This window comes from Acanthochromis polyacanthus, chromosome 15 (assembly GCF_021347895.1).
Source record: "Acanthochromis polyacanthus isolate Apoly-LR-REF ecotype Palm Island chromosome 15, KAUST_Apoly_ChrSc, whole genome shotgun sequence".
In the NCBI taxonomy this organism is placed as follows: domain Eukaryota; kingdom Metazoa; phylum Chordata; class Actinopteri; family Pomacentridae; genus Acanthochromis; species Acanthochromis polyacanthus.
This window is the reverse complement of record NC_067127.1, coordinates 35728022-35752066: the sequence shown is the minus strand read 5'-3', so window position 1 is coordinate 35752066 and position 24045 is coordinate 35728022. Positions and strand designations below refer to the sequence as shown.

The window sequence follows — 24045 nt, the reverse complement described above, 5'->3', positions numbered from 1 at the left end:
AAATCGTTTAATTGCAGTGATTGCCTCAAAAGGTTGTGCAACAAAATATTAAGTTATGGGTACCATCATTTTTGTCCAGCCCTATTTCATTAGTTTGTTTTTTAAATAATTATGTTAATCAACAATTCAAAAGTGATGGCTGATTTTGATTATTTAATTTTCAATAAATTTTTATTTATTGTTACTTTTGTGAGTTTCAAGTGATTTCAGTGAGAATTGTGGGTTTTTCCTTCTTTAACTGAGGGGTACCAACAATTTTGTCCACGTGTGTATTTTTTTAATCGGTCAACTCAAGGACCTGTGTTCACAATTATTGTAACTGAGTATAAAGCACTTTAAAAATCTATTAAATAAATTCAGAAATACTACTTTGAATATCTTAATTTTTTGTGTTTATGCTGCCAAACCTATGTAAGTGTTAATGAACGAAACCTTCATGGTAGAGGAAAAGTTTATTCCTCTAAATCAGTGTAACTTGTTGGTTGAACATAATTCCATCAGAAGATGTCAGAACTCTAAAAGATTGATGCAAACGGTTGTGTTATTAATTTATTTTTCTGTTTTATTGTTGTTGAACCCAGTGCTAATTGTTTAGCAGCAACTTAAACTGGACTGCTGCACAAATGACGTGGCAGCAAAGCGTCTTGTTAGATGTGGAGGGAAAGCAAAAGTCTGCTGCCGCTGCATGACTTTTTTGTTTTGATGTGAAAATCAGACACAGTCGTCACTTTGATGAATTTATCAGCTGTTATTTTCACAATATTTAAGGACATAATTTCTCAAGTGTTTTACTTTGTTGTAAAAAGTGTAAACGAGCTCTTGTCACTCTTTGTTCAGTGATCTTCCAGAACAATGTTTGCTGGAACATTTTTCATGACTTGTTTTTTCTCTGGACTAAGGCCTAAGCTGCGTTCAACAACCTTTTTGCAGGGGAACCTTTTCTTGAAATTTAAGCCGTGCTTGATTATGTTAAACACTTTGGGACCACAGTGTGTAACTGACCTCATAAAGGTAGCCTGCAGTGCAGCTTTCATGGCAATATATACGCTCGGCATGCAGAGTACCTCATTATTCACTAAATTGTCTGTTTAAAAGATGTTCCGATCTGCAGAGTGGCCGAGGTTCTCCAGCAAAAACGCGTTGTCAAACGCACCCCTGCTTTAGCGATTATACTGAGCATGCTTTATTGTCTTGGATTTCTCAACCAGTTGAATTGTTTCTTGGTTTTACTGAATGCTATTTTAAGACCAGTTGAAAGACTATTAAAGTATTTGATCTAAAAATTAGGTGTTATTAAGTTTCTTGTGTTGACTCGTCGGTTGAAGATGCACCGATGAGGCGTGTCGGAGGAGGTAATTACTGCTGTCAGCCGCGTCAAGATAAACCCACCGAGTTCCTGTTTGCTAAAAAACTTTGCTGTTGCTGTGGGTTTGAGTGTGAGGAGGATAACGTGGGTTTTTGCAGAGAAGCACCGAGGCTGTCATGGGGGAGGAAGGCGGAGGAGGGTTTTCAAACTGAGAGACAGTCTGTCACAGTAGATGTGTTGGATCACCTCTCTGCTTGTAGATCCAACAGAAAATACAGCAAAGTAAATATACGGATCATTAATGCATCTTTAACGTTTGATTGAAATGTGTTGTTTTGTTAAATATTCAATTCCTTGTGGGCGACTTTATTTGAAACTTTAGTGGAACCTATGTTTGTTCAAAAGAGTCAAATTTATTTTAAAAAATTTGTCTAGAGCCCAAATTGTGCAGATAAACAGAACTCAAGCTATTATTCTGTTGTTTGAGTTTGCATCTTGTCTGTAAAGTCAGTGTAACTCAGTAACATCGTGTTCTGTAATCAATCCTTCTGGTTTGAGAAGTGAAGTTTATCATCTGTCAGATTAGATTTCAAACTTTCCAAAACATAGTAAATATCTTATTCATGTTCATATTAAACTATATTTTATTTTTCTCAAGTGTTTTTGTTTAGATTAAAACTGCACTAATCAACATCTCAGTCTTTCTGTTCACAATTTCTGTTCACAGCAGCAACACGCAGAAAATAGGATAAACTGATTACAGGTGGGTATTTAGACGCTTTCTGTTGGAAGAAAAGACAAATCTTAAGTTTCTTCTTCAGGTGTTGGGCCACTTTGTACCAACAGTACATATTCAGTTCTTCTTGGCTTTAATTCTCCAAGTTTCTTGGACTCTAGAAAGTGGAACACTGGCGCCACCTATGCTTGACTGCTCACCTGTTGTATATCTATGAGATTTATAGCTTTCTGCTCTGATGCATTTAGCAGCAACAGCTGACTTACAAACATCATCATCCAAAAGTGAATTTCATCTCCCCAGGTAAATGGTTTTCTTATTTTCTTACAGTTAATCACAAGCAGATCAGACATCAACAGTGCCATCTTTATACCAGATCCTGATGATAATTAAACTTCCTCAGCTCAGATCTGTTGAGTTCTCAGCTAGAAGAAGCTGTCAGCTGTGCTTCAAGGCAGACTTGAACAAGTAGAACATTAGCTAAACATTTAAACAAGAGCTTTTTTCATCTATTAGCACAATTCAAGTCACCTTCTACAAACATCTTGCTGCATATGTTGTCTTTGTTGCTAGCTTTTCTATATTTGTGCAGACACTGAGCTCACAGAACATCTTGAATTAACAGTCTTAGTCCTTGTATGGCATTCAAACATTGTGCATGCTATAGGGGATAAACTTACCTTACTGGCGGGGTAAATTTAACTTCTTGAAGACCTAGTACCCAAACGTCGACTGCATTTCTGGTCTAAATTTGTTCTAAAGTAAAACTAAAAGTATTATGTTTTCACTGAAATGTGACAATGTTGTGCAGAAATGCCTGTACATAAAACCAAAACATGACTCAACAGTGACCTCTCAAGGCAGAAATGCTTCATTACATGATAAATATGACCACTCAGAATAACTTTGTGTTGGTTTTCAGAGAGCCTTCCATCTAAAGGTACAAGTGGTCCCCAACTATGCCACAGTAGGGGTCAGCAGTTCAAGTTTTACACCACTTTTACTGGATTTACAGCAGCTAGAGACCTGCACAGAGCATAAACAGAAGTGAGTGTCGAATTTACATTATCACAAAAAGAATCTAAATTGATATATTGTCCCATTGTTTGCTTGGTGTGTAGACATGTAGCTACTTCCCAACATTTACCAACTATCAGCTCCCAGATGTTGTGTTTAGAGCTTGATTGTTCCGTCCTCTTGTGGCTAAAAACAAAAAATTCAGGTCCAAGTGCAGAATTCATGGTGCTATTTGTTTCTTCTTGCACATAAAAGAGCAAAGAATTAAGATATGAACTTAATATAAAATATTAATTGTCAAAGTTCTATGGTTTGTTGCTGTTTGAGTTTACATGTTGTATGTAAAGTCAGTGTAACTCATTAATATTCTGTGATCAATTCTGAAGCTCTGAGAAGAGAAGTTAGTCATCTGTCAGCTTAATCGCATGTTATTTTATTTTAGTGGTTATTTTTGCAGGTGCAGGAATGAACTGTAATCATATCAGAGTTAACTAGCAGCTAATTTATAATTGTTACCCTCTACATATAGAAAAATAAAAACAATCACAGAACAACAATCATAGCACAAAACCACACAGAAGTCCAGTGTGAGTTAGTGAATAGACTCTGTGTTATAAATACAAGACAATCATTGGTGGTGACATTTTTACACTGTAAAATAAATTCATGAAAAAAGCGGGACATTTTACTGTGTGTATTTTTTAAATAGACGAAAAGATAGAAACTTTATTTTGATTCCAAGTGCACATAAAGATACTTGTATCTGGAAGGTCAGCCACTAGTGAATTGGTACTCCTATAGCTACACCATGAGGACAAAAGAACACTTCAAGCAGCTCTGTGAAAAGGTTATTGGAAAGCACAAGTCAGGGGATGATACAGGAAAATTTCAAGTCACAAAATATAATATTTAATGCATTGACACCAAACACTGAACATCATCACAAACACACGATCCCCACCTTGAAGCATGGTGGTGGCAGCATCATGATGTAGGGATGTTTGAGCAGTTTTATGAAGAAGAATGAGGTAAAATTGCAGCATCCAGATGTTGAGGCCGATTGAAACAAACAGAGGATTAATGGTGAAACTGCAGCTAAAAGTGCATTTACTAAATATTGACTGAAAGAGGTAAATATTTATGCAATCATTTAATGTCTGCTTTATATTTTTTAATGAATTGACGTTACTTTGTCGAAAATCTGTTTTCACTTTTCACATGAAAGAGTAAATTTTTAGTAAATTCTTTTCAAAAAGCCAAATTAAATTGATCACGATTCAATGTTGAAAACTTCTAGGGAAGGTGAATAATTTCATTAGGGACTGCACACATTTTTAAAGATAATTTCATTGATTTTACACGAGTAAATGTTCTTCACTAAGGATTAAAACATTAAACAAAAAGCATGATCTTGCATAAAAACAAACCCTTAAGGCTAGAAAATTTTATACGTGTGATTTAATTATGTGAAACTATATTTTCAATGACATGGTCATTTCTGTTACCTTACAGTATTTCTTTTCTGTGCACGTGCTATAGAACATTTTTCTGTGATATACTGAAAACAATATTGGGACTTTTACCAGATGGCGTGAATAACAGTATTGCCAAAGAAATGATAATTCTAGAAAGATTGTTGTGATTGTGCAGAAATGCATCTGCATAGAAAATATAAAAAATAAGATCATAGAAAGGCAATAATCCCACACATCTTTCTGCAATGTTAAGGCTTGTAAAGGTAGAGGGTAAAATAAATGTGAAATGGTCTCATCTGTAGAGGTAAAAACAAAAAACGAGTAATAATAACGCTACATGATATTGGATAAACGAATGATATCGTGCCTTTCTGTTTTACTGTTATATTCTGAAAAAAATATTGAGATTTTTATCAGATGACATGAATTACAGTATTGCCAAAAAATAATTCAAGTAAGACTGATGTGATTGTGTAGAAATTCATATGCATAGTAAATATACACTGACAGTCATTAAAAACTTTGAGACCATATTTTTCAACATAATTTTTATTCTGAAGCCCGAAACTGGATTTTCTTCATATGAATCATTTGTTTAGCATATTGGCATACAGAAACAAAAATCTAAAGATTCAAGAATGATTTCAAAATAAAGAATTTCACAAAAGAAAACGGCACCTGCCAAACACAAAGTCACAACAGTCAATACCGAGTATGGCCTCCATTTGCTTGGATGCAGGCAGCAATCCGTCGGCGCATGCTTTGGACCAGGCTTCTGATTGTGGGTTGGGAACAGCCCATACGCCTGGCTACAGCACTGTAGCTCAAAGCGGCCTCCACCATACCCAGTGCCCGGAGACGTTGTTCATGTGATAGACGCGGCATGATGCTGTTCACTGGACTAACAATGGTGGCCTTTTGGGCCTTTATATAGGCCTTCAAAACCCATTCTCAAATTGTGCAGATACTCACTGAGTATTGCTTGGTGTGTATTTGGTTCACTTTTGCAACGTGACCAACCCACGTGCAATGAATCATGACAAAATGACAACTCATCATTATCTCAACTACCAGGGCACTAGATCATCAGTAAATCCACAATGAATAATTACAACCCCCCCTACAAGTAGAATTCTGCGTACATTTCTACCTCAAAGTTTCTATTGACTGTCAATATATTTAACCTCCTAAGACCTGGCATCCACAATCAGTGGTAGAAAAAAATTTTCAGAAACCCCATGTATTTTTAAATATTGCCTTAAAAATCACTCTTATTTCTTCAAGTGCAAGTTCTTTTAGTGCAGTCACAGCCAAAATGTGTGCTAATGGAAGGACGACTCAATATTAATTAGATGATGTAATAGTTTGTTTATTTTTTGCATATTTTTTAACACATTCTCTGATATTTGTTGACTTTGATACCAATAATGTTGAGAACTGACATATTGAAACTGTCAAGAATTTAGTTTTGTTAGTTTTTCTTGTAAACAATAAACAAAAAAATTTTTTGTATTTGTTTGTCCGTCGAATGAAGCCACACCTTTTGAAACACAAAAAAGATTTTTCCACTAATATTTCATGATAATATTTGAGATTGTGTAAGACTTTAAGGGTGTCTGAAAACATTTTTCCACCACTGTATGCAGACATCTTTTTTCAAAAAGAGCATATTATAGATAGATAGATAGATAGATAGATAGATAGATAGATAGATAGATAGATAGATACTTTATTTATCCTGAGGGAAATTTAAGTGTTCAGCAGCTTACAAACAACACTGAATAACAAAAAATGCAGGTTAGTAACAATTGCCAGTAAAGGTTAGTATATAAACTATTCTCATTTCAGATCAATATGGTGCTAAGTGCAGTGGAGTAGTGGTTAGCACTTTCGCCTTGCAGCAAGAAGATCCCTGGTTCAAATCCCGGCCTGGGCCTGGGATCTTTCTGCATGGAGTTTGCATGTTCTCCCTGTGCATGCGTGGGTTTTCTCCAGGCACTCCGGCTTCCTCCCACAGTCCAAAAATATGCTGAGGTTAATTGGTTACTCTAAATTGCCCGTAGGTGTGAATGTGAGTGTGATTGTGTGTCTGTATATGTAGCCCTGTGACAGACTGGTGACCTGTCCAGGGTGTCCCCTGCCTTCACCCGAGTCAGCTGGGATAGACTCCAGCACCCCCCACGACCCTAGTGAGGATAAAGCGGTGTATAGAGGATGGATGGATGGTGCTAAGTGAAATTTAAAAATTCAATATACAGTATATACACATTTCAAGGCACAGAACTATAAAAATAAAGTAAATTAAGTGATAAAAGTGGCTTTGACAGGTAGAGGGAAAAAAGTTGTATCTAACCACCTAAGGTGTATGGACATTCTATAATAAATAATAATAATCACATAGCTCCTGAAGTGACTATGACTGTGACTATGGCCCCCCTGACCACTCAGTGATGAGTTGTAAAATCTGATGGCCAGAGGGACAAAGGAGTTTCTGAGTCTGATGATGATAATAATATAATACAATATAATTAATATAATATTCAAAAATTAGATATTATCAATTCTTATATTTGTTGGTTAGAATAAAATAGACTAGACTAGACTAGACTAGACTGGAATAGAATAGAATAGAATAGAATAGAATAGAATAGAATAGAATAGAATAGAATAGCTTTATTTTCATCATACATGGGGGCATGACAAAAATATAAGTAGCTGCCACTGGACGGTGCATTGAAACAAGCTAAAGTAACAATATATAAGCAAAACATAACTATACACACACACACATTTGTACTTCTATCTTAGTGAGGACATCCATAGGTGTAATGCATTTCCTAGAGCCTTACCCTAACCTTAACCATCACAACTGATTGCCTAAACTTAATCCTTACCCTAACCCTAACCAAACCTCAATTCATACCTGTTCTCTAAAAACAATCTTCACCCTCAAACATGGCTGTTTCAAAGTGAGGACCGGCCAAAATGTCCTCACTTTGTAAAAATGTCCTCACTTTGATAGTTAAATGCAGAAAATGGTACTCACCATGTAGCAAGTACAAGAACACACACACACACACACACACACACACACACACAAACACACACACATATATATAAGAATCAGAATTCCAACATATGCAAAAGAGTCATATACAGTACAATGAGGGGGTAATGAGATCAAATAAAAAGAATAAAATTGAAAAATTGAATAAGTAAGGACAGGAAATTGCACATAAAAAGTATTATTAATATATTAGCAATTAAAAGTGATGCTGTGCATTATTGTTTTGAGTGTAGAAGTCTGATGGACAATGGGTAAAAGCTGTTTCTCAGCCTATTTGTCCTGCACTTATCCCAAATAACTATAAGAAATCTTAAATGCAAGAACCAACCCAAGCTCAGGTCTAAGGAGGCTACAAAATAATATCATAAAAAGGCAATAATCCCAGACATCCGTCTATATTATTAACATGTTTATCCTAAAGTCTTACTATCTTTTGTCCTTTTTTGTTTAGATAGAAGAAAGCTGATGGGTAAATATTTTTAAAAGCACTTTAAATGAAAATGTCGGATGGCCATGAATAATGTGGAGCTTAATATTTGTACTTTTGTTGTCTGGTTCTTTAAAATTTGGTTTTGGTATTTGGCTTTACTTGAGCCAGTCGCTTGCTGTTCCTCGTCTGTCCAGCAGGTGGTGCCCCTGAGCCGCCACTGACCCTTCTCGGTGGCCGTCGAAGAAGAGCTGCAGCCCCCTCAGCATCAGCACCAGAGTCTCCCTCGTCTCCTCACCGCTCAGCTTCTCCGTCCACTGCGGAACATCGGCCGTCTTCCTCCCATCCCTCCTCCAGCGGCTCGTCATGGACAACTCCGGCAAGGAGAAGGAGGCCATGCAGCTGATGGCCGACGCCGACAAGAAGGTCAAGGCGTCCGGATCCTTCCTCGGAGGAATGTTCGGGTAAAAGATGTTCGTCTCTGTTTACCAGCGTCGCTCATTTTGGTATGGGGGAGGGAGTCCTGCGCAGGGCCCGTCACAGATCGCTGTTATTCACCCAATGTTCCGCTTTTAGCTGCACCACAGGCGGCTGCATCCTCATTAAATCCTCCATCCGCCAGTTTTTGTGTATTTTACATCCCGATCCGTCCTCCCGTCCCTGCAGAGGCTGTAACTTCCACCGTGACATTGTCTCCTCATGACATGTTATTCCACAGCGCCATAGCGGAGCCAGAAACGAGGGTTGGTTATGTGGCCTTCGTGTCAGAATGTAAACGATGAGAGCGGCCTCTGAGGGAGAGTGAGGCCGAGCAAAGGGTGCAGGGAGGCGGGCAGAGCAGCGCAGTCAGGACGGGGGGGATGCGGAGGACCCGTGTGTGTGTGTGTGTGTGTGTGTGTGTGTGTGTGTGTGTGTGTGTGTGTGTGTGTGTGTGTGTGTGTGTGTGTGTGTCGTTATGTAGGTGTGGGGACCACCGCCCAATGGAACACCTTTGTTATGAGGACATTTATAATTGGGGACATTTTGCAAAACAGTGGCTCGAACAAATGTGATAAATCTGTGTGTGTGCGTGCGTGTGTGTGTGTGTGTGTGCGTGTGTGCATGTGTGGATAGGAGTGGGCTAGTGGCCTTCATGTGTGTGGGAGGGGTGGATGTTTACAAGTCAAATGGAAACCCAAATGGAATATGAGTGTAATATGATGTAATCTGGAATAGATAAATTGATAGATAGACTTGATCAGTTACATGACTCATTAAGGATATTGATTGATTGAGTGCTCGTTGTGAAGTGGCCTCATACAGCGATAAATCTAGTAGAGATACAAACAGAAGAGAAAAAAAACATTGATGCTGCACTGTAGTGGAATAAAAAGAATAATATTGTGGTATTTGGTTTTTTTCTGTAATATCTTGAAATACAATATCCCTGCTAACATGAATAACACTAATTAGAATAATATAATAACTCAAGAATGATTGGGGTGATTTTGCAGAAGTGCATCTGCATAGAATTTTAAAAATAATTTTAAAAAATCCTGAAAAAATGCCTTTCCACTGTGTGCACACCATTTGGAGCCTTTCTCACATGGTGCAGCACTGGCAAAGGAACTGGAAATAGTTTTTTTGATTTGGATGACATTCAGATCTGGCTTTGCACTCTACTGCTGATTAAAATGGCCAAACAAAATTGGCCTCATGTAGCGGCAACAATTACATGATACTGCTGACAGAGAATTTGTGTTTGGTCAGAATCATTGTTCTGTAGCGAGCATATACGGTATTTCCTCACAGCTAACTAGGATTAATATTTAATTATTATTATTATGATCAATATTTAGACCATGATTATTTATCACAATTATTCACTGATTCTAGAGACAGCATTTTGTTTTACTTTAAATAAACAGCACTGGTTAGGGTTAGTGGTGCTTGTTCTACATTCCTGCTGATGTATAAATCTGCATCAAAATCAGACTTAAAATAGTCTTCATCTGTATTCAAAACATTTTTGGGATGCTAAATATTTTTTTAAAATGTACCCAAAATGTCTCACTGGCTAAAAATCTGTTTTGTAAATTTACCAATATCCCCTGGATGCCCTATGTAAAGCTAAGCAAACTAGGCAGGTGTGCACATACAGACCTCTGTTCTCCAACAGTTACTGCAGCAGTTCAGACAGCTCAGAGACAAAAAATTTGTATGAAAAAAGGCGAATTATGGAGTTTCATTGTTAGATATGTGTTTGAGTTAATTTGTCTTACTTCCCTTTGCACTCCTGCTGTGTTATGCTATTGCGAATTTAATGTCAATGCTAAAATCAATGTATCGTACAGCCCTGATTGATATAACAAAAGAAAGACCCTGCAATTTAAAATTGCAGTGAAAGCTATTGATTATTTGATCGACCTGACAACTATTTAAATAATTAGTTACCTCTTAGAGTTATTTATCAAGCACAAATGCTAAACAAAGTCAATTTTACAGCTTTTTGATTCTAAGAAATAATTTTCTTTCTTTTATGTGGGAGTGAACTGAGTGTTTTTATTTCTTATTTTGACATATAAAAATGCCACCTTGAAATACTTTTGAATTTGTGATGAGCTATATTTTTCAAAGAACTAACATTACTGCATGAAGAGATAAGATTAAAATGTGAAAACAAATTCAGACACCATGATAACTTGTTGCACAAAGCAGTAAAATGATTGATGAAAACAATGAACAAAATCTCAAGTAATATTGTAGGTATTAAATCTCTGTACTTATCAGGAATACAGATGATCAAAGAATTGAGGAGTTGTTGCAGACTTTAAACCCACAGTTTGTTTATGTAAAGTCCAATTGCAAAATAATGTTCTCCTCTTTCTGGAAAGCACATTTTTTTGTCTGCATTTTACATGTAGATTAGATCAAATCTGTGCGACAAATATGTAACATGGTAGATTTCTTTCATCAAGCAGTGTCCTAACACTTGAGAGCTGAAATGGGTCACATCTGTGTTTCCCACATGAGCACCAGCATGTTTATTTAATGAGCCGGAGTTTTGAGGCAAATATAGTCGAGGTCAGTAGATGGCAGGGGCAGGTCATGGTGCCACCTGCCAGAGTATTTGTGGTATAATTAGCGGAGATGTGTAAAATGTCTTTTCATATAAAAATTGGTGCAGACAAAGGATGGTAACAACTGAACAATATGCTGTTTCTAAAATGCCTTCCATCTCCTTTATGAAAGATGCTCCTGGGAAAGGAAGGGGGCAACAAAGCCAACAAATGTCAGATAACAAAAACAATATCCACTGTTTGAAGTGCTCAAACCACAACACTTTATTTATCAAACAGATCATGTTTCAATATGAGACAGATTCTTTTTGTTTTGTCTTTTTGTTCTGGTTTGTAGGTATGACTCTTTATTTTTGCTGTCTTTGTTGTTGCATGTTTTTCACTATTGTTTCTTAAACAAGTTGTCATGAGAGTCCTATTTTCTGTCCATTTTTTCTAGAGATGCACGGAGTGTGAAATATTAAATCTATCCATTCAATAAAGGTCTTAATCCACATTCCCTCTTTTCAATTCCAAGCAATTTCTGGGTATTTGTTTTGCTTCTGTCGCATTTTTGATCACTGTGAACTCATTTTTCCCTGCAGTATAAAGTTCTGTCCATGTATGGAAACAGAACAACCACGACTAGAAGAAGAGAGAACTGTCTTGTCTTGAATTTCTTTGATTATTTAATGTAGAAGAATTTAGAACTGGTAAAGAAAAAACAATCGAGTCAGCATTGGCAACCTTTTTCCAAGTGTCCACGGTTGTTTCTAACACTGGAATAAAGAATGGTGGCTTGGCAGGCTATAGATTTTTACTAGCTTTTATTTTTATTTTGCTTCTATATATGTCTCTTCTCTAATATGTGAACTCACAGCCTGCAGTTCAGTGCAGAAATCATTGAATTTTTTGCGCTGAGGACCACTGAATATCTGGAATGGAATCTTTTTAAAGCGTTTTTTGTAAAATTGTTAAATGAAGCATGTAGACTAAAAGTGATTTTGATGTAGTATTATGGTTTTAAGCTCAGGGTTGGTTAATTTTTAGGAACAGTATATCACACATAATTAGCTAACGGGCTGTTATTTTGATTATTTTAACAGTTACATATTCTGTTTTGTCAAATGAAAATGCACAACCCTGTCATGCATTTATAATCAACAAACCACAATTTGCAGCCTCAGTCTCCACACCTGGTGCTTGATTTATCATCCTTCATGCATTTCTTTTTCTTCAGATTGATGCAGAGCTGCACAGGCAGCGCTCTGTCCCACTGAGAGCAAACAGTATGTGATCTAGTTCAGGCTCCATGTAGTGCACCAGAGAGGAATCACACGCACACATGAGTTCAGTTTTGCACTGTATTTGTTGAGATGACACGTGTGGGAGGCAAAAGGTCCGATTTATGGAGCATAAAGGAGAAAAATATGGGATTTTTGAGTGTTTCAGCAGCAAGGTGCTTGTGTCCTCAGCTGCTCTCTGCGGTGATGCCCTTCAGCTGAATCCCTGCATTGACCTGCAGGACGATGTGAAGCCTTAATGTGAGTGAGCAGCTTTGTTTTCTGTTCACGAATGCATCACAAGTTCATGTATCTGTGTGTTACAGGGGGAACCATAAGGTGGAAGATGCCTGCGATATGTACGCCAGAGCAGCCAACATGTTTAAGATGGCAAAGAACTGGAGTGGTGAGTGACATGCACACCAACACATGCACATATGTCACATTCATGCTGCACAAGAAGCACACTTTGCATAAATAAACAAACTGCCACACAGACGCCCACATGCAGACACGCACGTTTATGTGAACGTTTGTTTCCATCCACGTTTTAACTGAGTGTGATTCAACGGCTTGCAGAAAGTATTGTGCTGCAGCAGTGAGGGCTTCACAGGACAGATGACTAAGATGTTCATGTGTGCACAAACCAGCGAGTGCTCCAGATGTGCCAATAATAGCTCCTACTGAGCATTATTTAGCTGTCAATGTGTCTTTTCAGGTTTGGTGCCTGATGTGCACTTTAAAAATTAAAAAAAAAAACCTCCAATATAAACGGTGGAAATCTGGCAGCAAGGGTGCCAGTGGAATACCGTAACTTGTCAAATTTGTGAATATAACAGCAAATATCTGCAAATTAAATATATTTTTGGCTGAAACTGTGTGTGTTTATGGTCACTCATTGTAAAAGACCAAATCACTGTAAAACCACAGATTTTGGATGTATGCATTATTTACAGTTGTTGAAAATCAACGTATGAACTCATTTTTCTTTTGCTGAGATGTCCCCAGATAACAAACTATGGGTGAATCAATGTTGAATCTATGTTGAGACCTAACGTAGAAATTATACAGAAAGTGCAAGATTGATAAAATGTTGAGTCAACGTTTGCTTACATAGATTACATATTTGCAAACATAGATTCAACATTAATTAAACGTTGACCTGTCAAACATTTTAATGAAACCAAAATACAACGTAGATTCAATGGTATCTTTTAAGCACAAACTTCAATGTTAACAAAATGTTGTTGAATCAACGTTGATCCAACCATCAATCTTCAACCGTAACCAAAATTCAACCTTCTTAACCCTAATTCAACATTGATTTAACATCTTTTGCTATCTGGGTAAAGTGTGATTTATGGTTGAAAAGCAAACGTTGACTCAACATTTTATCAACCTTGCGCTTTCTGTATAATTTCTACGTTAGGTCTCAACATAGATTCAACATTGATTCACCCATAGTTTGCTATCTGAGTCACTACAACAAAATAGCCCCTTTCAAGATTTAATATACAGATTTTTTCTGGCAAAAATTTTTTCTTTGGGGTTAATTTGCTGATTAAAATGCAAGAAAAATGTTGTAAAATAATGGTGAAACATTGTAAAAGAGCAAATTACCATTTTTAAAAATACAGTTTTTGATGTTTGGACTCTTTTCACTTGTTTAACTGTGTTATCATGTAAATTTTAAGATTTTTTTGTGTTTGTGAGGTCGTAATCTGTAATTTAAAAAAACAGGGAAAATGAGTAAATAGTTTTTAAAATTATAGTTAAAAACTATTAATAACATTCATTGTTGTTCATAGTCTGAGTGATGAATGCAGTAGCATCATGCAAGGACAGCGAGAATTAAAAGATGAGGAATGTTTGGTTCAGTGCAAGAAGAAAGGAAATGTTCAGCACTTCTGTTAAAGCTTGTCACATTGAGGCTGTGTGTGTTTGATTGTGTAGCTGCTGGGAATGCATTCTGTCAGGCTGCTCGGCTCCACATGCAGCTTCAGAACAAACTGGACTCCGCCACCAGTTTCGTCGACGCCGGCAACGCCTACAAGAAGGCCGACCCACAAGGTGAGTGCTGCCGTTTCACAAATGCATCCCCAAAAATCTCTCAGCTCTGTTTACGGCAACGCCTGCAAACTGACACTGAAACTTCTCTTTTTAGCTACCTGAACCCAAAAACCTGCATAGGTTTGAAAGGGATCTCGTTCTTAAAAAAAAAAATCACCACAATTTTCTCATTTATCAGAGCCAGAAACTGTAGGAATGAGAAGAACCGTTTGATTTATAAGTTTCCTGCAGTCCTTGAACTAATCGCATCGTATGCTGTTCCAGTTATCAATTTCCATGAATAAAATGTTTAATCAGGATCCCTTTATTCTGCGTTTCACTTAAAAATTCTGCAGAAATACACTCTTTAAAAACAAACCTTTTGATGGTTTTGGCAAGGTGGAAGTTCTTTGTGATTGAGATGACAAAAATTAAAGGGATTTTCAGCAGAACTGCACCCTGCATTTATAAAGGAGACAAGTATCGAAACAAAATAAAACTGTAGAAAGTAAAACATCCATTCTATGTAGGGCCATACATTTTTCAGTTTTGGAAAGACCTGCAGAAAGTGGTTTTACTTATGGATTCCAAAATTAATGATCAATGAAATTTTACTTATTTTTTTCTGATTTATGGCATTATAACCGCGTCATATTGTATAAAAGACATTTCTTGGTTCTCTATCCTTCTAGTCCTTCTTGTACTGTTTCTATAGAGATGCAGGACTTCATATTACAGTGAACATAAGCCTGAAGTGAGGGAAAGTACAAAGCACACCCAGAAACTGCTTGTGGTTCAGAGGGTTAATGCTATATTACAGACAGCATATTGTATTGTCTGCTTCATTTTATTAATGGCTCACATAATATATTATTGCATGGTCGGGTGCTCTTTATAATGCATAATGTGGTTATGTTAGTGGATCTGTCTGGCTGCAGGTTAATGCTACAGTAAAGCCACAAGAGCAAAACGGAGAAATGGAAAATTGGACTTTTGACGCAAACAGTGCAAACACGAACAACTGAGAGACAATTATCCATTTGAAAAGTTATTTTTTAAAATGGATTATGAAAGTTTCAGACCCAAATAGCTACAAATGAACTCATGAATGTTCTTTACTTTGGTATCTACTGGACATTTAGCCTTTTAATGATTTACAACATGCATTTACCATACCTTCCCATACGTTCCTGTTGTTCTCTATTAGCTAGTAGTCTGTATTGTAATATGTCAGCACATTTAGAGCACTGGTAATCTGGATATTTAGTAAACTAGAATAGAATCTGTTGTGTCTGCATCAGGGAGATCCACTGTAATCCAATGTGTCTTTGAAAAACAACACAAAAGTCAACTGGATTACCTGATACTGAAGAGCAAAATACGGTTTCTAAATCATTCTGATCCAGATTATTCTTTCTGAACCACTGGGCCCGGGAGATAAATCCATTCATTTATCTCAACTGGGAGACATAATCAGAGCTTGTTGTTGTTGTTGAAGGACTCCTGATGTAGTCTCTTCCAGTTTTAAAAATTCTGCACTTCAAACATGTTTAATTTTAACAAGTGAAAAAAACGATGAGCAGCAGAAGCAGCACAAAAATCAAAGTGACCACAAATGGTGAAGAAGCTGATAAAATATTCAGCCTCCTCCAGCTCCGTCTGTGTCATCTCTCCATCCACTATCTCACCCTAATCATCCTGATTTTATCAATTCCTCAGTCACAAATTGCAGCACAAATGAGCATAGAGTATTGTTTATTGATGGATTTACATATCCGAGTTGGAGCAGGCACATGCAATAATTTGCTTCTCGCAGGATTTGGATGCTAGCTTTAGTCTAGTTGTCATTCATTCTTTCCTTCTTACTAATAAGACTGAACATCTTTTATGATCTTTCAATGTTCTATGTCTTTATGTTTACATTAAACACTTCTTACCTGCAAATTGTCACTTCTCAGTCACTAAAATATCTGTTGCCATCTGCAGTATAAGTCATTACAGAAACAACAAGATGAATTATGCTGTTTGTTTTGGAAAATTCTGCATATTACCCTCTGAATTCCACTGAGTGTTTCTGAGTTTCTTTGTTCCTGCACCTCTATGGAAAAAGAACAACCATGAAGAAGGAGAGAGAACTCTACACACTCTTTAAATATTTTACTGTTTACATTTTTAATTTCTGTCCACACATAACTTCTCTCTTAGAGCAAACGGTTATTTTTTGGTGAAATTTCAAGCGAGGCTTGTAGAAAAAAGTGATTTTGTTGGGTAAATGTTTCTGATAGAATCATAGTTCACAGATCAGTAGCTCGAGGACCCTTAAAGATTGAAAATCTAACAGTTATTTCTATTTTTTACAGTTTGTGGCTAAGATAAATGGTGGAATATGATGAATATGTGATTTTTATAAAATATAACGCAATTTCAAGCTTCAGCCAAGTTAAGAACAAAAGTCCATGAGTTTTATTAATTTGACTTTTTGATACAGTAAAGTCATTAATGGCTCTGCAGTTCCACAGAAGTGTGAACAATTTTTAATTTTTTTTAAAGAATGTGGCTCGCACAAATGGACATTTTTTAGATTTTTTTAAAATAGGCATGTAGAATATAGTGATTTCAATAACAATGATGATTTTAGAGTAAGATTTGGATCCTTTGCACTGATGGAACTGCACTTCACAGATGGATGGTTAAAGAACCACTGGACAATTTGGCTTCTATAGTGTCTTGTTTTGATAAATGGTGTAATCTGGTCAACTCTGAATTTCATACTTTTCAAACCTACCAGCTGGTTTTGGGGTTCAGAGGGTTAAACTGAGGTGTTCATGTTGGTTCTAGTAACTGTGACAGCGGGAACATGTGGCGATAACCCAAATCCAAGCTCCAAGACATTCAGGGGATTATAGGTGACCTCATAGATGCTACATAATGATGAACATGATGATGTTGTGAGTGGATGTTCTGTCTGAGTGTTTACATGAGGCTGAAAGGGGAAGCCTCTGCATAGCACCAACCGGCTCAGAAACCAGAGCTGGTATTATTGGAAGATTAAAACTGACTCCTGGGATGCCTCGAGGAAAATTGATATCTGGGTTGTGTTGCAGCATCCCTCCTGCTTCCCCGTGACGAGGTTAATAAAATACTTTGGGTTAGCGGGTTAGCAGTCACAGAGGGAGGAAACTAAAACTGAACAGTATTAATTTGACTTTCTTCTGTCCAGTTTCTTTGCATTTATATCAGCCTTCCTTTTCTTTCTTATCTGTCTCTTTCCAGAGGCCATCAACTGTCTAAATCAGGCCATTGACATCTACACTGACATGGTGAGACCCTCCCCCACCTTTAAATCACTTTCAGTGACTCATCTGTCAGTCTTATCTTGAATAATACTTGGCCTTCATATTTGTGTCGATTTCAGGGTCGGTTCACCATCGCAGCCAAGCATCACATCACTATAGCAGAGATTTATGAGTCCGAGCTGGTCGACATTGAGAAGGTAAACCTGCAGTTCTTTGGTGTACGTTTAATTTTACTTCCTCTGTTCTGATTTTTATGACACTCTGAATGTCATTTTCATGTTTGTTTTCCAGGCCATTGCTCACTATGAGCAGGCAGCAGATTACTACAAGGGAGAAGAATCTAACAGGTAAACATGCTGCTTGGATTTGCAATAAAGCTAAATACATTTTAAAAATAGTTGTCACTTAATCATCATTAATCTGGTGTTGGTTTGATAATTTATTGATTGTTTGATGGTTCATAAGAATTTACTGATTTGCTTTTCTTAAATTGTAGTAAAATTCTTTGAGTTGTAGATAGATAGATAGATAGATAGATAGATAGATAGATAGATAGATAGATAGATAGATAGATAGAAATGTTGGTAAATAGAAAGGTCGGTGTTTGGTTGACTGATTGGTTAGTTTTTGGTCGTTGGTTGGTTGGTTAGTAGTTAGATAGGTAGTTTGGTTGGTAGGTAGGTAAGTAGGTAGGTGGATGGATGAATGGATTGATGGATGGATGGTAAAGATAGGTAAATGGGTAGATTCAAAGATTGGTTGGTTGGTTGGTTGGTTTTTTATTGGTCAGTTGATTGGTGGCTAGTTTGGTAGGTAGGTAGGTAGGTAGGTTGATGGATGGATGGATGGATGCAAAGGTTGGTTGGTTGGTTGGTCGGTTGGTAGGTAGCCAGCTTGACAGGTAGGTACATCTTCCTATCTCCTGCATTATGCATATTTACAACTGCAGTTTATTTTTTTACCAATTTGAGACAAACAAGATGTGGTAGATTATCATCATTAACACCACTAAGGAACTTTTGAACAAAGTCATTAACCTCCATCTGGATCCATTAGAGCTGCTTGAGAGCCGACAGATCAGACTGTGGATGCTTTGCACTGCTTTCCAAGTGGTAATGAGAAAGTGAATAAAGAAGAAGGCTATTAATACAGCAGTGATACTGGTATATTCTAAGTGTAGTAGCACTGATTGTGATCAATGCAAAAGCTGTCGACAGCATAATGCCTCTGCATGTGTATTTAAGATAGACACAGGCCTTGAGTTTATGTATGTACGTATGTATGATAGATAGATAGATAGATAGATAGATAGATAGATAGATAGATAGATAGATAGATAGATAGACTATTCTCTCCAGGCATTTTACATGTAATTTATCCATTGTAGGTAAGAATACAGTGTAAAAACTCAGAGTGGTAAACATTTCAGTCAGGGCCTTGGTGGTGGAAACAAGAGGAATCCACATATTAGCTCATGAGTTTCTTTGTTTGTGTGTTTCAGCTCAGCCAACAAATGTCTCCTGAAGGTCGGACACTACAGCGCTCAGCTGGAGCAGTATCAGAAAGCTATTGAAATCTATGAACAGGTAAGAGCTGAATACATCCATTGTTCATTCGGCAAATATTACTTCTGTAAATGTTAGAATGCTGTAGCAGGTGGAAATATTTGGTTTGCATTAGCAGTACTTTGACATAATTTCTTTTCTGGGAATGTCTCCACAGACACCCAGTGCATAAAGCTGAAGATATATAAATACTGCAGTTCTTTCACCAGTGGGTTGTAGACTTCATTTGGTGAATTAACAACATTTGATTAAATTAAAATCTCCAAGATTGTCACTTTAAGTAACAGAGTGCAAACTCAATCAGTAAAATGTATCTGAATTAAAGTAAAAGTGCTAATACTACTGTTTTAGTATACAATGATTTGACTACAACGATAGTTATAATCCCTTTAGTTCTAAGTCCACCCTGATGGATCCCAGTTTAGTTTGAACACATTTGTTCTGCTTGGAGGTCATTAAGTATCACATAGGTCTTTGTCATGGTGCCCATTGCTAGCTAAACTCCCACAATGTTCTCTGCTTGCCAACATAAACTGTAGTCTGAGGGACGCCTCCTCCGGTCTCTACAGTATTAAACTAGAAAAGCACTCGGAGAGCGCATACCTTTAACACTACATTTACCTTCTAATACTACATTCAAACAGTGTCCTATTGGAGTGTAACAGAAAGGTTCCACCTACAGAACACTGAGGAACAGACTGGAGGCAGAAATGCATTTTCTCAATACATTGCAGAGATATTCGGTTTTCAAGCAGATACACTGGGTTCATTGTACTGTTCTTGATTTTTGGATTATCTAAAAAAATGTTTCAGATGTGTAATTAATTGTCAGCCAAATAAAGAATGAGTCTAATTAAATCGGGGGCAAAAAACTTTGATTGGGACATCATTAATGTCTTCATTGTGGATGAATCTGCTGATTATGTTCTCAATTTACTGACAGATTTTTTTGTTTGTAAAATTCAGGTTGCGATGAGCACTATGGACAATCCTCTGTTGAAGTACAACGCTAAAGAGTATTTCTTCAAGGCCTCGCTGTGTCACTTCATCGTGGATGAACTGAATGCTAAGGTACCACCACTGAGCTCCTGCAGACGGACACTACATACATGTGGATTAGTTGCACCACACTAGTTTTACAGTAGTTTTACAGTGTATTCTGCTGTTAATATCAGCAAACATCAGCTTGACCGTACTTTCAACTGGTGTGTTTCAGTTGGCCATTGAGAAGTATGAGGAGATGTTTCCAGCCTTCACAGACTCTAGAGAGCTCAAACTGCTAAAGGTAAATTCATTGTTTAATTATTTTGAATGGAGAATTTTAAATTTTTTATTATGTCACATATAAAAATTTCTTTGCTTTCCCTACATGTGCTGTTATGGCGATGATGTTATTGTTTACACTGTTTGCAGCAGTCTTTGATAATAAAATGTTATCTTCTCTGTTATGTTAGCACTAAAAACCGTGCAAGCAATGTCTTGTGCAGTTTAGCTGACTGATACACATTCCAGGGGAAAAATCTGTTTTTAAATGCAACTTTTAAGTAAAACATAGCGGTGTAATGCAACTAGACAGTAGACAACAAGTACAAGACTCAAGTACCATGATTCAGTACAGTTTTAATGTATTTACACTTTATGCATCTACTCTATTCTACACTTTGTACTGCTCTGTATTTATGCTAAAGCTTCAGTTAATTTGAACATTCAGATTACTAATTTAAATGACAAATAAACTATACTATATTTCTTTAGATGGAGCAGTATAAAAAGTAATTAAAGGTAGCTTTAGCTGCAACACTAATGAAATAATACAGTAGTATAAAATGTCTGATTCTGCAAAATGAGTACTTTTATTTTAGGTACTTTACACGATGCTTTTCCTTTTTGAATGCAGGACTTTTGCTTTGGTATTTTTACCGTGTACTATTGCTACTTTCACTTAAGTACTTGTTCAACCTTTGAAATTAAAAATTCTAATTACGAGTCATTTTTACATTTTTGTTCAGAGCAAATTTTTTTAACATTTCTTGGGGTTCAGAGGTTTAAATCTCACTTATTCCCTCATCCTCTGTTTTGTTGAAGTAATTGTTTGAGTTTTGTCCCGACAGAAACTCCTAGAAGCCCACGAGGAGCAGAACAGCGAGGCGTTCACGGAGGCCGTGAAGGAGTTCGACTCGGTGTCTCGTCTGGACCAGTGGCTGACCACGATGCTGCTGCGCATCAAAAAGACCATCCAGGGTGACGCCGGCGACCTGAAATAGACGCATTCAGAGGGGGAGGGCAAAGAGAGGGCAAAACGAAGGGCAGGGCAGGTAGAAAACGAGACGAAAAGATGAGGCGTGAGGGAGGGATGAGTGAGTTTACAGTTGTACATATCAGTCTGCATGTGACCCCAATGAGCTAAGCATCACCTTTAATCCACCTTTAGAAACCCCGTGTTCCTGCTCCCACAGTATTGCTCTCGTAACACTGGACAGAAATGTACTTCAAGAGAAAGAGGAAGTGTGTGTGAGAGAGAGAGTGTGTGTGAGAGTGTGTGTGTAACCTACACTATCTGACGGGAAAGTGTGCAACTTACATGAGATTTAAGGATATATGTTACTGAGAAGGAATAAAATATTATTTATGAGATTATTATTGATATTTATTGTCAATACTGAACATATTTATTGTTTATTATGGTGCTCAGTGTTACGATTTGTCTTAATATTTTAGGTATTAGCCCCTCCTCTCATCTGTTCTTCCTCCCCCTCGTCCTCTCCTCGCCCCCCAACACACGAGTCAGTGGTTTCATCCATTGTGATTGGTTGTGTTCGAGCCAACGGTGGGGTCGGCGCAGTTAGCCGCCGGCGCTAACGCCCATCGCCGCCCTGTTTGTGCATGTCTACTGTCATGTTGATGTAAGTGTTCTCCGTGTCGTGCTAATGTGTGAAGAACATACATGTAGCCTGGTATCATTTGTGTGAAATCAGTAAATATGTACCTCAGAGTTGAAATAAAAACATCACCACTACAGAAATGTGGATGTTTATTCAGAAAGATGACAATTTCCTGTTTATTTCATGCCGCTTGATGCATCAAAAAGACAAACCAAGACTCCTTAAAGTATGAACTGTTCTAAGAATCTCTAAAATTTGGTTATAATTTGTCAAGATAGAAAATTACAGCAAAATTTTCATTTTTCTCTGCAAAATACATAACAGAGATACTGTTTCTACTTTACCTCAGACCAAATGCCATTACTTATTGCAATTTGTTGGCATTTAGTGGCAAACATACAACATGCATTGACACAAAAACTGTGTCTATAAGTAGTATAAGAGTAAAAAATAAGCCAATCACGTCTGACTGCCGTAATAATGTTTTGACCTATGTGCAGTGTTACGGCTGCCAAGTGGGTTGTGCAAAAATGTAGGCATGTCAGTAAAGAAAAGGACAAGAATAAACCGGCAGTATACCTAACTACAGTACATTTGTCATCCAGGTTCTTCTATGAAATCTTCACTGTTATTTCTCATCATGTCATTGATTCAGAATCTTTGCTGTTGGACAAGTACATAAAATATTCTCTGTTTATGACCAAGTTGAAATATGAAGAAAAAAAATTAAAAGCTGTCCTGATCTTTGAGCTCACAAAAACAACAAAAAGTTGAAAACGCTCAAATATAATATGAAATAATTGGCCACAATAATGAAACTATATGTCTTTTATTATTAAAGCTGAAATTTTAGAAATATCCTTATAAAATCCATATTTTATGCAAGAAAAATGTCAGGAGATAGTCGGGCTTTTCATGGTTGAGCAGAAAATGTTCTAAAATTATGATAATTTAAGATGAAATTACCCAGATTTTCTTTTTGGCCAAACAAGGATCAAATGTATGCCTTTTTGTGCACTTGTAATGTGGTTCTTAACAATGGTTTGTGTTAACTCAATATGAGGTCCAATAGAGCCTGCTAATTACAACGTGTTATTTATTAGCTATTTCTTACTAATTAAATACGTATATGTTGTGATAGATAGATAGATAGATAGATAGATAGATAGATAGATAGATAGATAGATAGATAGAAGCAGGAGAACGAGGGCCTCCTAGCAATGCTGCAGGAAGCTAGAAACCTCCAGAGAGAACATGACCAAGAAAACAAGGACTTGGAAATACAAGTCAAATTCTTGGTCCACAAGAATAATAGTCTGAAGGAAGAAAATGACAAACTGCAGAAGGACAAACAAGCAGTGGAAGAACAGACTAAAGAACTGGAGGAGAAGATCCAGCTGATTGAGCGCGGCAACAACTCCCTCAGACGGGCCTGTTGGGAACTGAATAAGACATTAAAACTGTCCAGGGAGAGAAGGCCCAGCTTGAAGAGCAGTGTGACAAGAAGATCCGGGATCTGCTTTTCGAACAATCTCGCCGCAGTCAAGAGATGGTGAAATGCGTTGAGTTTCTGAAAGAGCAGATCGCCGTCAAAGACCAGGAACTCCATTGACTCGCTGACAGCGATGGCAGGCTCTCAGCGGCACTTTTCAAAGCTGAGGTGCAGCTGCAGGAAGCCCGCAATGAAATGGTAGAGAAAGAACAGACCTGGAAGACTGAACTCTTCAAGGCTGAGATGCAGCTTCAAGAAGCCAGCAAAGAGATGAAGGATAAAGAGAAGACCTGGACGACTGAGCATGAGAGTTTAGAGCAGCTTCTTTCAGAGTTTGGAACTGCTCAGGAGACAAACAGAGACAGATGACCTGCAGGAACAAATCAGACAGCTGGAACAAAATAATCAGGAA

At 37.3% G+C, this 24045-nt stretch overlaps 1 protein-coding gene across 2 annotated transcripts; it reads left to right on the top strand.

Annotated features, from left to right (window-relative positions):
• Nucleotides 1-8261: 8261 nt before the first annotated feature.
• Nucleotides 8262-22301, top strand: napba (N-ethylmaleimide-sensitive factor attachment protein, beta a). 2 transcript variants are annotated; one of them, XM_051959706.1, is made up of 10 exons: nucleotides 8262-8492; nucleotides 12676-12755; nucleotides 14303-14419; nucleotides 17672-17718; nucleotides 17814-17891; nucleotides 17986-18041; nucleotides 19196-19280; nucleotides 20226-20330; nucleotides 20476-20544; nucleotides 21371-22301. In XM_051959706.1, the coding sequence occupies exons 1-10, from the start codon at nucleotides 8395-8397 to the stop codon at nucleotides 21521-21523; spliced, it is 888 nt and encodes a 295-aa protein (XP_051815666.1). In that variant the 5' UTR covers nucleotides 8262-8394; the 3' UTR covers nucleotides 21524-22301. The 2 variants fall into 2 exon arrangements, with proteins under 2 accessions (XP_051815666.1, XP_051815667.1); XM_051959707.1 differs by lacking the exons at nucleotides 8262-8492; nucleotides 12676-12755; nucleotides 17672-17718 and having other exon boundaries at nucleotides 14312-14419.
• The last annotated feature ends 1744 nt before the right edge of the window (nucleotides 22302-24045 follow it).